Source organism: Mauremys mutica, chromosome 4 (assembly GCF_020497125.1).
Source record: "Mauremys mutica isolate MM-2020 ecotype Southern chromosome 4, ASM2049712v1, whole genome shotgun sequence".
Lineage (NCBI taxonomy): Eukaryota > Metazoa > Chordata > Testudines > Geoemydidae > Mauremys > Mauremys mutica.
In genome coordinates this window covers 29,454,611-29,469,871 of record NC_059075.1, presented here as the reverse complement: position 1 = coordinate 29,469,871, position 15,261 = coordinate 29,454,611, and the positions used below count along the sequence as shown (strand labels likewise).

Sequence of the window (15,261 nt, the reverse complement as noted above, 5' to 3'; positions counted from 1 at the left end):
TTTCAATTACAACACAATACAAAATGTATACTGCTAACTTTATATTTTTATTACAAATATTTGCACTGTAATAAAGATAATTGAAAAATGATTTTGTTTCACCTCATACAAGTACTGTAGTGCAATCTTTATCGTGAAAGTGCAACTTACAAATGTAGATTTGTTTTTGTTACATAACTGCATTCAAAAATAAAACAGTGTAAAACTTTAAAGCCTACAGGTCCACTCAGTCCTACTTCTTTAGTCAATCGCTAAGACAAACAAATTTGGTTACATTTGCAGGAGATAATGGTGCCTGATTCTTGTTCATGTCACCTGAAAGTGAGAACAGGCGCTTAGATGCACTGAAGATTCATGTGTCCCTTCATGCTTCAACCACCATTCCAGAGGATATGCATCTATGCTGATGATGGGTTCTGCTCGATAACAATTTAAAACAGAGCGGACCGATGCACGTTTGTTTTCATCATCTGAGTCAGATGCAACCAGCAGAAGGTTGATTTCTTTTTTTGGTGGTTTGGGTTCTGTAGTTTCCGCATCAGAGTGTTGCTCTTTTAAGACTTCTGAAAGCATGCTCCACAGCTCATCATTCAGATTTTGGACGGCACTTCAGATTCTTAAACCTTAGGTTGAGTGCTGTAGCTATTTTTAAAAAGCTCACATTGGTACCTTCTTTATGTTTTGTCAAATCTGCAGTGACAATGTTCGTAAATCAAACATGTGCTGGGTCATCATCCGAGACTGCTATAACATGAAATATATAACAGAATGCAGGTAAAACAGAGCAGGGGACATAAAATTCTCCCCCAAAGAGTTCAGTCACAAATTTAATTAACACATTTTTTTTTTAAACGATCATCATCAGCATGGAAACATGTTCTTCAGAATGGTGGCTGAAGCATGAAGGGGCATACAAGTGTTTAGCATATCTGGCACGTAAATACCTTGCAGCGCTGGCAACAAAAGTGCCATGTGAATGCCTGTTCTCACTTTCAGGTGACCCTGTAAATAAGAAGTAGTCAGAAGTATCTCCCATAAATGTAACCAAATTTGTTTGTCTTAGCGATTGGCTAAACAAGAAGTAGGACTGAGTGGACTTGTAGGCTCTAAAGTTGTACATAACTGCACTCAAAAACAAACAAAAAAAATTCTACATTTGCAAGTTACACTTTCATGATAGAGTACTTGTATGAGATGAATTAAAGAATACTATTTCTTTTATCATGTAATAAAAATAATATAAAGTGAGTAATGTACACTTTGTATTATGTTGTAATAGAAATCAATGTATTTGAAAATGTAGAAAAACATCCAAAATATTTAATACATTTAAATTGGTATTCTATTGTTTAACAGCACGATTAATCGCGATAATTTTTTTAATAAGTTAATTTTTTTGTGTTAATCGCATAAGTTAATTGGGATTAATCCACAGCCCTACTCACAATTGAGATTAATTTTTAAAAATTGTTTGACAGCCCTAGTGTCCAGGTAAAGATGCTGCAGTGTTCCCACTTCTGCAGTTTAAAAAAGAAAATTATGTTATCAATCTTATGTGCGTTCTCTCTCTAAATACTATAAGAGGCTGCTGAAGGGGATTGGGGGGTGTGTGAAGTTGCCTTGTGGGGTGGGGATACATTTATTTTGCATTTCAAATGTGGTAACCCTACAACAATCCTGTATATTACTTTTTAAAAATATAATTTTCTTAGTATGTCCCCAGTGACAGACATGAATGTGATCTTCAAAAACAAGATCTGTAAGCTTAAAAGGGAAAATTGCATCTTAGCTGCGAATTTTCATTCTAGAACCCTCCATGTCAGTCTTCACAGTGGGCATTCTCCATCTGCATGGCAACGAGGAACAGACCAGATCTCTGCTCAAAGCCTGAATTAGGATCACCCCACAAAAGGAACTCTCCAGAATTATAGTATTTTTCAACTTTGGAACTTAATTATATAGAAGCTCAAAAGCACTATTAAACTCAAACCATTTGAAGCATAGCCATGACATGAAATTTAGGGATTTCCTGGAGGAACACATTCTTCCCTTTCAAAGTACTTGAGAGCAATAGCAAGAAAATACCCTGGACATATACCAACCTTCCAAAGGACAGTCCTAGAATGAAAATTCACATGTAATAGAATTTTACCTCTCTCAGTTCCCTTTCTGTCAGTCTTCACAATGGGATGCAGAAAGCAGAAGGGAGAGAGGATTCAATTTACCCACACAGGATTGAAGATGAACTTGTGGGTTACTGGGGCATCCTGTTCTGTAACATCTTTTCTACAAAACGTTGCATCAGGAGGACTGAAGATGTCAACTATATAGTGTTTGAGAAAGTGCGGGTGGGAGGTCTCATCATAAAGCATGTGATCTTTTTGCCGGTTAAATGGCTGCTGTTTTCACAGTGTGTGCATGGTAGTGAGAGGAGTTTTACCCCCTGTAAGCTCTGTTCACATCTAACATGAATTTTACTTCCCTAGGATGTTTGGATTCATCCAGAAGGACAATATCACCACTTATTACAGGAGGAAGTGGGGATGGAGGCCTGGCTAGTACACGGAACCATCATGTTTGACAGAACATATAACAGGTTTTCACTGAAGCATGGCAAGCTCTAAAACCCCCTGGGAAAGAAGGTGGTGAACAGGAAAGATAGTTTTAGTGAGAAGAGGAAGGGACATAAAACCAACTTTCAGCTTCAGTTTGTATTAGGATTTGTATTACACAGATCAAGATCATGACATGAATCTTAATATTGTGAGAGGTTTGTTAAAATTGGTGATACTCGGGAATCTGTTATGCGACAATGATTAGGAATGGGTTTCTTACAGTGAAATATGCCTGCAGTCACTGACTTGTCTTTCCAAGAAGTGTTGGCCTTGAGCTCCATGGTTGGGGAATCTTGTAAAAACACTACAACGTCCTTTGCTTCAGTCAACTTGGCCCATATGTGTCTTTCTTGTAATGCCATTATTTAAACCTCAAGTGATATATACATAGACATAATTTATAAATTTCCTCTAAGATACTAGTAGAGCATTTATCACCATTTTAGAACAAGTGACCCTAGTTCCTCTCTCTCAGCTTCCCTTCTTTGAGTGACTCTCCCCAATCATATATTCACTAGATTCCAGGAGTTTGTTTTCATATTCTGAAACTCTGGGAAGATAATTCTGTAATGATAGATTTCAGTATTTCCATTTGGAATTTATAGCTCCTTGTAGAGCTAAGACCTGAGATCTTAAATGGGCTGCACGCCATTGTTTTATTTTGTACCACAAAGAATTATTGTGTGACCTTACCAAAATATTTGTCTCTCCATGGAACTGGTGCTACCGTTCCAATGAGCAGGAGATGGACTATTGCAACCTGCATCATTTGATGGTAACAAAGATCTTAATTATGTTGGTTTATTTTAATTTACTTTGGGGAAAGAATAAATGTGTCTCTGGAGCAATGAGTGAGTTCTACTCCATACAGTTCTCTGATTATCTCAAGCCTCCTTTTCTGAAGTGGTCCACTCCCAGGTAAGGGCCAATCCTGAAGCACCGCTCAGAGACCTTGTCCCATGCCTACTGGGAGCTGGTTTTACTGGGGCCTGTTCGAGTCCGTTGGTGTGGATCTTGCCTATACTCCAGCTGCGAGCTGGGTTCCTTTGGCCTGTTGTCTCCATCTGTCATTTCTGAGGTTGGGGAAGGGAGAAGAGCTGCTGTCTTTCAAACCCTCCTCAAAAAGCCAGAACACATTGTTCCCCCCCCCCTTTTTTTTTTGTAGTTTTGAGGAATACCTTGAAGTCACTGAAGAAACCAAGACATTAGTTAAACATCTTTTGAAAGCTCTGCTAAGGAGGGAGACCTGGAAACTGCTGTGTCTGCCACTTAGAGGCGTAGAATTCTGGAGAGCTCTTCCTGAGGTGCGGTTCTAAGTCCAGGCTCAGAGAAAAAGATCTGGTCTGCCCCCAGTTGCCCCGGGAACACCCAATGTAAAGACTGTCTGACATGACAGATTTGTGCTGCAGAACTGAAGCTTCTAGGACATGGCCTGGATGGTTCACTTATTTTGCCCTGCAGGTACAACCTTTCTACTAAGACAAAGGTGTTAGAGAGGCAGACCATTAGCATAACTGCTTCAACATATCTCCCAAGTCTCAGAAGCTTACTAACTAGGGCTGGTCCAAAAACACGAAAAAAAAATTTGTATTTGTTACACATCAGAATACATTTTACTTACTTACTCCGACGCACACACGCATAGGGCACTCATCTCTGATGTGGGAGACTCAGGTTCAAGTCCCTGCTCTGCCTAATTCAGACAGAGATCCGAACCTGGTTTTAAAATATCCCAGGAAAATGCCCTAACCAGTCAACTATACAGTAAGTGTCTGTCTCTCTAGTTTTGACCAGAAATTCCATCCTACACATGACAAATCTTCTAATTGAAACTAATATGTTTCTGCAAAAAAAGTCTTAGTTTTAACATATTGGCATTTTCTGATTAAAAACATTCAGTTAAAAGACATCTAACCAGCTCTGTTACTCATGGATCACTTGTGTGGTGTAGTTTAGCCATTACTCTTTGCCTATTATCTATTTCTAGGATGCCAAAAGGCCAAACTACAAGAACTAGCAGTCTGGGGCCACGAGAAAATTCTTTCTTAATCATGATTTATTGGCACTTTTATCAAGCCATAGAAGCTACTGAAGTTATTCCAGGCATCTACAGCATACCACTATGAAATTGTGAGGGGCTTTGGCTTGAATCAGCAGAATCTGTAAATGAGAAGGGAAGGAAGGACACGGAGGCTAAGTGCATTACTGGCTGAACATCATTGCCACAGAATGGCACTTACGTCATTTGGATTCTAGATTTAGCTCATACATTCAGCAAGACTGCAAACATAACTACTTTGAGAAGAAAGAGAAAACACAGACAGGTGGGAAAGTACAAAAATAAAGGTTTGTCTGAGTGACTAATCTTAGCTGTTTAAAAAAGGTGATTTGGAAAGGAAAGAGAGGTGGGCTTATGCCATCCATGATAATTTTTTCAACTTGTTGAAAGAAGTTCATAGTTCATTAGAGCCTTCCAGGCTACACAGAACCTGATAAATGGAAAACTAGTTAAATGGCCACATCACAGGAGTTGAAGAGTGAAAGGAGAGACTTTTATTAAGACTCTTCAAATCAAGTTTTTTGTTAGTTTTTGTTAACATTTAATTTAAATTACTAATGAGCATTTTGGAGAAAGGCCATATATTAAAGTTTCAACACTTCTGCCCCTTCAAGAAAGGTTTAAGAGCAAACAGTATACATCCTCATGGAAAATCGATGTAATCATTATTAATATTTCTAAGGTAAAAAATAAGCAGTATGTTTAAACACAAACCAAAACAACTCTTTCACATACATTATACATCAAAGCAGCAAAAATGAGACACTGCAATTTCCACAAAAACCTTAACAGGCAAGGCAAAAGTTTGACCTAGAACTGTTTCACTTAAAATAATTTGCAGCAGTTTCTAGACTACTCTTAGGCTTTCAAGCAACAGTTTATATAGCCATTTTAGGTTGCGTTTTAAGTCAAGAAAACATAGTACTTTCCTTAATCAGTTCCTCTACTGTGGTTTTTGTGTATATGTGAGTGAAAGAGAAAAAGCTTTATTCTGCGCACACAAATCCACAAGCATATTAATATCTATTGTTCCCATTTAGAAAGATTTAAGATTTTATTCACTCTGAATGCTTCTGCTAAATGTACACTACAGCTTCAAAACATAACTAGCTACTTTTTGAATGACAAGAAATTAAACATTTACCTGTAAATAGTCAGACTGGATAGCAGTCAGCAGGTGGTCCTTGCTCAGTTCATAAAAGACATCTGAAGTCATGACCTGGGTAAACTCCTCACAGAGGAAATGTAATGCTTGGCGGTGTACCCACTTGGAGCCGTATGGCTGAGAACTCCACTTGAGAATGGCAATTAAAGTGTCTAGTGAGATGCTCTCAGCAATAATATCCTCACAACCTACAAAAACAAAAACAGAGCAGCAACACTATGAGAGGCAGTTTAATACTTAAGGAGAACACCTAAATCTGTACCTAAGGTCTTATACAGCTCCCATCACTGCAAGAAACTAAATAAAACTAGAAGAGCCCTGTAGACAAAGATTAGAAAGGGTCAAGTTATTGAATTCTGAGTACATTTAAAAACATTTATAACTGTGTTTCAGCATTCTGATGTATGCAATCGTTCAAATTTAATCTTCTTAAAGCCAAACAACTAGAATTTTGTTCATCAGCTTGTGTGCTCTAATAGAAAGAGGAGGTTACCTGTAACTGGAGGTTCTTTGATGTGTGGTCCCTATCTGTATTCCACCAAGGCTTATGCGCGTGTACCATGTGCCCAAAGCCAAAGCTTTTTAAAAGTAGTAATGTCCGTTGGTCTGTGCATGCACCCTAGTTTCGACTCATATCAACTGAGATGATAAAGGGTGGGGCGGACCAACTGTGCCCTCAGTTCCTTCTCCACCACAAATCCACCAGATCCATAGCAGAGGATGAGGAAGGCAGGTTTGGAATACACATAGGGACCACACATCTTGAAGAATCTCCAGTTACAGGTAAGTAATCTCCTCTTCTTGAGTCACAGTCCCTATTGTATTCCACTGAGTGTGACTGACAAGCAGTACCTAGTCAGGAGGAGAGTGCGAGGAAGATGATGGAACTGTGGAACAAAGGGCAGCCACACTGAATGAGGCATCCACCGCAGAGTCTTACACCAGTGCATACGGTGAGGAAAAGGTGTGCACCAAACTCCATGTGACCGCCCTTCATATGTAAGTGAGTGGCACTTCATGGCGCACAGTTGTAGTTGATGCTTGCGTGCTCATAAAATGGGCTCATAGCCCGTGGAGCATAGGCACATCCTATACTTGACAGAGTGTGATGCACTCCAAAACCCACTTAGAGATCCTCTGGGTAGAAATGTTCTGCCTTTTAATCCTGTCCGTGATAGCAACTGATGATTTCCTGCATCAGGGGGAGGGATAGCTCAGTGGTTTGAGCATTGGCCTGCTAAACCCAGGGTTGTGCGTTCAATCCTTGAGGGGGCCACTTAGGGATCTGGGGCAAAAATTGGTTCTGCTAGTGAAGCCAGGGGGGCTGGACTCAATGACCTTTCAAGGTCCCTTCCAGTTCTACGAGATTGGTATATCTCTTATTATTATTATGCATTTGCTTAAATCAGTGGTTCTCAAACTTTTGTACTGGTGACCCCCTTCACTATCATTTCATTGATTATACCCTTTGAGTATTCTGGGGAAAGTTCTCAGATTATGTAGCTGATGTTATGTGGGAAGAAACATGCAGGCACATGGGCCTCACACTGTGACCCAAAGATAGCAAAGCAAACTTATCTCCTGTTTTGTGGCAGGAGGGAGTCAGCTACAGTCAAGGACCTCCAGCTCCCAAGAACTTCACCCGGAGCCCTATCAACCACAGTGTAACCATTTTTTTGAGGCTGCCCATGTTGGCTCCGGAGAGAGACAAGCACTATTTGAAAAATGACTGAATATTGAATGCTAACAGCAGTGTGCTCAGTGGATTGCCTCTTACTTTTCAATTAATTTCACCACATTGGTGCTACAAAGCCCAAGTCCATTGATTTTTGAGGCATAGTTGAAGGTCCATCTGTTCTTCTCAGGCCTTCCCTGAAGTAATAACCACTGGATTAACACAGTTTGTGTTTTAGAGGGTTGTGGTGGTTATAAGTGTCTTGTTGAGATTTCAAAAGCACCTAAAAAGGAGTCAGGCTCTCAACTACCATTGAAAGCCCATGGAAGTTAGGAAACTAAAGGAATTCAGCATCTTTGAAAATTTCAACCTTAGTTTTATTATTCTCCCCCACTCGCCTCACCTCCCAAAAATGTCAACAAACAAATGTAGTGGTATCTGTGCTGAGCAGATTTCTATACATTTTAAATTTTAAACTCTTCACTTGTTAAATTTTCAGACAAGCACCTTCATTCTTTCTCTGTGGCACCTTGCACTTGGGCTGAGCTCTCTATAAGCAACTACAAAGTATTATCATCATCCTTCCTCAAATCCCTCCTTAAAACTCTCCTTCTCCGTGATGCCTACAAAAATTTCAGAGTGCTAAGGCCACTAGTGTCCTATGACCAATGCTGACTAATAATGTCTCATTGTCTCCTTGTTGTTTTCCGTCTATACCAACGGTTGTCTTGTCTTGTATTTTGAATGTAAACTCTATCGGGTAGGGAGCATTTTTTGTTCTATTTGTACAGCATCTATCACAATGGGGTCCTGATCCATGAGTCAGAGTTTATGCCCAGAAGGAATCACCAGATCATCCAATCTGACCTGTATATCTCAGGTCACCTACACATGCACATTAAACTCACCAATCAAAATTAGACGAAAATATTACAGCCCACAGGAGATGAGATCATCATGTGCCACAGGCAGAGAACAGAAGGCACTAAGGTCACTAGTGCCCAAGGCCCCTGCAATGGCAGGAAATTGATTAAATGAAATATAGCCGGATGATCCCAACAAGTGACCTGCACCCTACATTACAGAGGAAGGTGAAAAAATCCCATTGTCACTGCCAATCTGACCTGGGAGAAGTTTACTTTCTGACCCTACATATGGCAATCAGTCAGACACTGAGCATACAGGCAAGAACCAGCCAACCTCAGAGAGAATGGTTGGTACCATCTTGGGACACTGACTGAGGTGGGTTGGTGCTTATCCCCAACTGGGGCGATCCCTGATTCTTCAGGGGAAGGAGATTAAAAAAAATACATTTGGGGGGTGGGGTGGGGGAGAAGGGAGGGAAATCCCTTCCTGACCCCTATAGGTTATCAGCTGAAGCATGTGATTTTAGGAACATAAGATATAAACCACAAGGGACCCCTGGGGCTGCTGAGCCCTGCACCACATCATTATAAGCAGCCTTATCATTGCACTCATAAATTTGTCCGGCTCTCTCAAAACTAATTTGTCTCCACAACTTCTATTGGGAGGCTGTTCCAGAACCTCATTCCTCTGATGGTTAGAAACTTTCTTCTAATTTCCAGCCTGAACTTGCTCATAGCTAGTTTATATCCATTTGTTCTCATGCCAGCACTATTCTTTAGCTTAAACAGCTATTCACCGCTCCAGTGTTTACCTTCCTGCCATGCTCCCCCCCAATGTATTTATAAAGAGCAATCATATCCCCTTCTCAGCCTTTGTTTTGCCAGGCTAAACAAGCAAATCTCTTCCAGTTTCTTCTCCATTTCCCTGGGCATCCTAGCAGCTCTTCTCTGCACCTCTTCCAGTTTCAATTAATCTTTCTTGAACATGGGTGACCAGAATTGTACACAATATTCCAAATGAAGTCTTATCAGTGCCTTATACAATGGCATTAATACTCGTCTCTCTCTCTCTACTGGAAATGCATCATCTGACATATCACATTTGCCTTTTTTCCAGCCACATCACCCTGGTGATTCATAGTCATCCTGTGATCGACCAACACACCCAGGACTCTCTCCTCCTCAGTTGCTTTCAAATGATGAGCTCCCAGCTTATATTAGAAATTCTTAACATGTGCATGACCTTTCACTTTGAATACTGAATTTCATCCCATCTCAATACAAAGGGTGAGTGGAACATTATTCAGGAAAACTTGGATGACCGTAATGATGCCTCCCAACTTTGTATCATCAGCAAATTTCATTAGCACATTCCAACTTTTTGTGCCGTGCTAATTTATAAAAAAATAAATAAGAGTGGTCCCAAGACCAGTCCTTGAGGAATTCTACTGGCAACCACCACCTGACCATTCACTTATCAGCATAACCTGTCACCATCTCCCTTTAGCCAGGTCTTTGCACACATCTTAAATCTTGTGCTAATCCCCATCACCTAAAATTTAGTTAAATTTCCATGCAGTTCCATGTAAAATGCTTTACTGAAGTTCAAGTATATTGGATCAACTGAATTTCCCTTATCTGGAAAAAACAGTTATCGCCTTAAAGAAGGAAATCAGGTTAGTCTGGCATGATCAACCTTTGGTAAACCCACTCTGGCATTACACCCCCTTTTCCATTTACTTCATTAATTTAATTATTCTTTCACACAATTTGTTCTAAAGCCTTCCACACTATTGAGGTCAGACTAACAGATCTAACTGCCTGGACCACTCTTTTCCCCTTTTCTTAAATATAGGTAACTATTCACTAGTCATATGGTGTCACCCCCCAAATAGATAGCAAGGATTTTTAATAAATATACATAAGAACGGTCATACTGGGTCAGACCAAAGGTCCATCTAGCCCAGTATCCTGTCTTCTAACAGTAGCCAATGCCAGGTGCCCCAGAGGGAATGAACAGGTAATCATCAAGTGATCCATTCCTTGTCACTCATTCCCAGCTTCTGGCAAACAGAGGCTAGGGACACCATCCCTGCCCATCCTGGCTAATAGCCATTGATGGACCTATCCTCCACGAATTTATCTAGTTCTTTTTTGAATCTTGTTATAGTCTTGGCCTTCACAACATCCTCTGGCAAAGAGTTCCACTGGTTGACTCTGTGTTGTAAAGATATACTTCCTTTTGTTGGTTAATCTCTCCTCATACTGAAGCTGTTCCATACCCCTAATCATTTTTGTTGCCCTTTTCTGAACCTTTTCCAATTCCAATACATCTTTTTTTGAGTTGGGGTGACCACATCTGCACACAGATCAGGTATACACATATAGGCAATATGATACTTTCTGCCTTATTATCGACCCTTTTCTTAACGATTCCCAATATTCTGTTCACTTTTTGGACTGCCACTGCACATTGAGTCGATGTTTTAAGAGAACTATCCATGACGACTCCAAGGTCTCTTTTTTACAGCTAATTTAGACCCCATCATTTTGTATATACATTTGGGATTATGTTTTCCAATGTTCATTACTCGGCATTTATCAACAGGGTATTTCACCTGCCATTTTGTTGCCCAGTCACCCAGTTTTGAGAGATCCTTTTGTAGCTCTTCACAGTCTGCCTGGGACTTAACTAGCCTGAGTAGTTTTGTATCATCTGTAAATTTTGCCACCTCACTGTTTACTCCTTTTTTCAGATCATTTATGAATATATTGAATAGGACTGGTCCCTGTACAGACCGCCGAGGGACACCACTATTTACCTCTCTCCATTCTGAAAACTGACCATTTATTCCTATCCTTCGTTTCCTAGCTTTTAACCAGTTACCAATCCATGAGAGGACCTTCCCTCTTGACCGCTTACTTTGCATAAGAGCCTTTGGTGAGGGACCTTGTCAAAGGCTTTCTGAAAATCTAAGTATACTATATCCACTGGATCCCCCTTGTCCACATGCTTGTTGACCTCCTCAAAAAATTCTAGCAGATTGGTGAGGCATGATTTCCCTTTACAAACACCATGTTGATTCTTCTCCCAAAAATTATGTTCATTAATGTGTCTGACGATTTTGTTCTTGACTATAGTTTCAACCAGTTTGCCCGGTACTGAAGTCAGGCTTACCAGCCTCTAATTGGCAGGATCACCTCTGGAGCTTTTTTTAAAAATTGGCGTCACATTAACTATCCTCCAGTCATTTGGTACAGAAGCGGATTTAAATGTTACAGACTACATTTAATAGTTCTTCAATTTCACATTTGAATTCCTTCAGAACTCTTGGGTGAATACCATCTGGTCCTGGTGACTGATTACTGTTTAGTTTATCAATTTGTCTTCTAATGACTCCTTAATCTGGGACAGTTCCTCAGTTTTGTCACCTAAATAGAATGGCTCGGGTTTGGGAATCTCCCTCACATCCTCAGCCATGAAGACCGATGGAAAGAATTAATTTAGTTTCTTCACAATGGCTTTATCGTTGACACCACCATGTTGCGCGATGGACATTTGACAAAATTACCATACTTAGTGACAGATATTTGAGGGGCTTATGTCTTTCAATTTTTTGAAAAATTACTACAGACCTCAACATTTTTACTACAGACACGATGTTGACCCTTTAGCACCTCGATTATCCAGTGGCGCCACTGGTTGTTTAGCAGGCTTCCTGCTTCTGATTTACTTAAAGAACGATTTGCTATTAATTTTTTAGTCTTTAGCTAGATGTTCTTCGAACTCTTTGACCTTCCTAATTATATTTCTACACTTCATTTGCCAGAGTTTATGCTCCTTTCTATTTTCCTCACTAGAATTTAACTTCCACTTTTTAAAAGATGCCTTTTTGCCTCTCACTGCTTCTTTTACTTTGTTATTTAGCCACGGTGCCACTTTTTTGGTTCTCTTACTATGTTTTATAATTTGGGGTATACATTTAATTTGAGCCTCTATTGTAGTGTCTTTTAAAAGTTTCCATGCAGCTGGCAGGAATTTCACTTTTGGCACTGTACCTTTTAATTTCTGTTTCACTAACCTCCTCATTTGTGTGTAGCTCCCCTTTCTGGAATTAAATGCTACAGTGTTGGGCTGCTGTGGTGTTTTCCCCGCCACAGGGATATTTATATTATGGTCTCTATTACCAAGAGTTACAGCTATATTCACCTCTTGGACCACATCCTGTGCTCTACTTAGGACTAAATCAAGAATTGTCTCTCCTCATGTGGGTTCCAGGACTAGCTGCTCCAAGAAGCAATCATTTAAGGTATCAAGAAACTTTCTTTCTGCATCCTGTCCTGAGGTGACATGTATCTAGTCAATATGGGGATAGCTGAAATCCCCCATTATTATTATTATTTTATTTTAATAGCCTCTCTAATCTCCCTGAGAATTTCACAGTCACTATCACCATCTTGGTCAGGTAGTCGGTAATATATCCCTACTGCTAAATGCTTATTAGAGCATGGAATTACTATCCATAGAGATTCTATGGTACAGTTTGGTTCATTTAGCGATTTTTACTTCATTTGATTCTACTCTTTCACATATAGTGCCACTCCCCCACCAGCACAACCTCTTCTGTCCTTCAGATATATTTTGTACCCTGGTATTATTGTGTCCCATTGATTATCCTCATTCCACCAAGTTTCTGTTATGCCTATTATATCAATATCCTCATTTAATGCAAGGCACTCTAAATTCACCCATTTTATTATTTAGACTTCTAACACTTGTATATACCAGACAATCTCATGTGCCAGCTCTTCCTGTATTCTGGGATAGAAGTTATTTCTCCCACTCACCCAATTTGAATGGATTAAGCCCTAAAGGGACCCTCAGTGCTGCGACAATATTAAAATAAGTGAAACTTCTAATAGCCAACATGCATTTAGATAGGCTTCTGCAGACTGTCTTGGTGAACCCAAAAGATAGATCTTCATTAGCCACCAGATAGCAGCCATATGCCATTGTGTAGAGCTCCAAGAGCCATCCAGCTCCTTGATGCTGACTGCCCCCCTGGAATCATAAAGGGATACACTCATTAAAGCATTTACTTTAGGACTGAATAGCCAGAGCTCATGGATATTTGGTTCCAGATTACGGTTTTCCAGAGGTTAATGGTAGGTTGATGTCAGCATCTGAAATGGCACAGCCTATTTTAAAACAACTTATAGATGGAAATATGAACCAAGAGAACTTTTCCCAGGAACACTTTGGAAGATGGTGATGTTCTTTACAGAGGAAGTCTTAGCTTCTCTTATGGAATTTGTTGTAGGCATCTCAGTGCAGGAAGGCCACATACACCTACAGGCTACAACATGGCTAAGTGCTAAGAGAAGAACAGACTCTTTCCTAAGAGGTATATCTGAGGGCTCCTATGCCTAAACAAGTTAATGTTGCCATCTTAGTCACTGGTGTCAGGGTCCCTGTGGGGTTTCAGGAAAGGGTGGTGCCTTCAGTGAGACAAGCACACTGTTTCCAATGGAGACTTACTGTGGTCGATCTCAGAGCTGTCTGCTGATTACAGTGAACAGAATTGCTGTCAGGAAGGCTAGAAGTAGATTTCTGTAAATTCAGTGCTCCTGCTCTCATAGTGTTTGATGCTTTGGCTCCCCTCACCCTCTACAACTGCATGGACCAAGCTGCAGTTTAGTATGTATGGAAGGCCTACTTGGGGCATCAGCTGCTTCTAGGAGCAAAGCAAGAACAGACTGGACCTTGCAGTGAGAGCCTGTGGAAGAGGGAATGTCAGATTCAAATATCCTCTATTCAGATTGGCTGCCCTCTATTTTACTGACACACACAGGGCCACATCCTTCATTTATAGTGGTGATATCCAAGGCACAGAGAAAAAGTATTCTCTGAAAATGAAAGCTGTTAAATAAAAGTAATGACCAATTAAAACAGAGACCTACACAGAAGTCCTCAATTGCTACTTGTATTTGTGAAAAAGTTAATTGTCTTTCCTACATGTGTAGAGCTGGGATTTTCAAAGGAACCTAATGAAGTTGGGTGCTTAATTCCCTTTAGAGCCTTCAAAACTCTCATGTTAGATCTTTGAAGACTAATATTTAAAAGAAAGGCTATTTTAAAAGGAGGGGATAAGCTGAAATCATTTGGGAAGTTTAGCTGTCAAAATACTTCACAGTGTGTTACAAAATGTCATAAACCGGATCTTGGAGCTTAATTTGTATGGTTTAGAAGCCATTTTAAGTACCATGAGATTTAATTTACATTTTAGTGAACTGCTGTTTTAAAACCTTCTCCATTTTTATTTTAAATAGGAAGTTCTAGCAGAACAACAAACTTGGCAATGAAAACCTATCAGGCACTGGGAGATGATTTATGATGGTATGTTTAGAAGGATTAACTTCTCTAAACAAAACAGTCTGACTGTTTTTTATTGGGTCGGCTTGTTTTTTGGTTAGATTTCTTGTTGCATTCATTCTGTCCCTACCAAATTGCACTGTAAGTTTCTGTGCAATCTGGTTATAAATAGTCATATTTTCTGGCAAAAAGACTATCAGATGATTCCCAAAGTGTCCTGAAGTCTGAAAACTACATGAAAAGATTTTTGGTTCAAAGGAAATAAGCAGAGCTAAACACTGACACATCACTCAAAAGGAAAGTCTCTTCTCAGAATCCTAAAGAGATTTATTTCAAAGTAAATGCTGTCCATATATTTTACACCTAACATTTATTTTTGGGAAAATATGACTACAGCTGTCCTGTGCAAGACTGGAAATCTGCATTTCAGTCAGATTCAGATCACATATTTGTCTAGTCCTGAGAAGCTGAACAACGTTACTAAAGAAAAGCAAGAGAGCTGATCAAC

At 39.8% G+C, this 15,261-nt stretch overlaps 1 protein-coding gene across 2 annotated transcripts in view; it reads right to left on the bottom strand.

The window, feature by feature from the left end:
- BTBD7 (BTB domain containing 7) overlaps positions 1-15,261 on the bottom strand; it is a 100,274-nt gene that overhangs the window by 22,019 nt on the left and 62,994 nt on the right. For both annotated transcript variants that reach the window (XM_045016054.1, XM_045016053.1), the window contains exon 4: positions 5,819-6,027. In XM_045016054.1, coding sequence (XP_044871989.1) covers positions 5,819-6,027 — 209 coding nt within the window. The remainder of the gene's footprint in view (positions 1-5,818; positions 6,028-15,261) is intronic.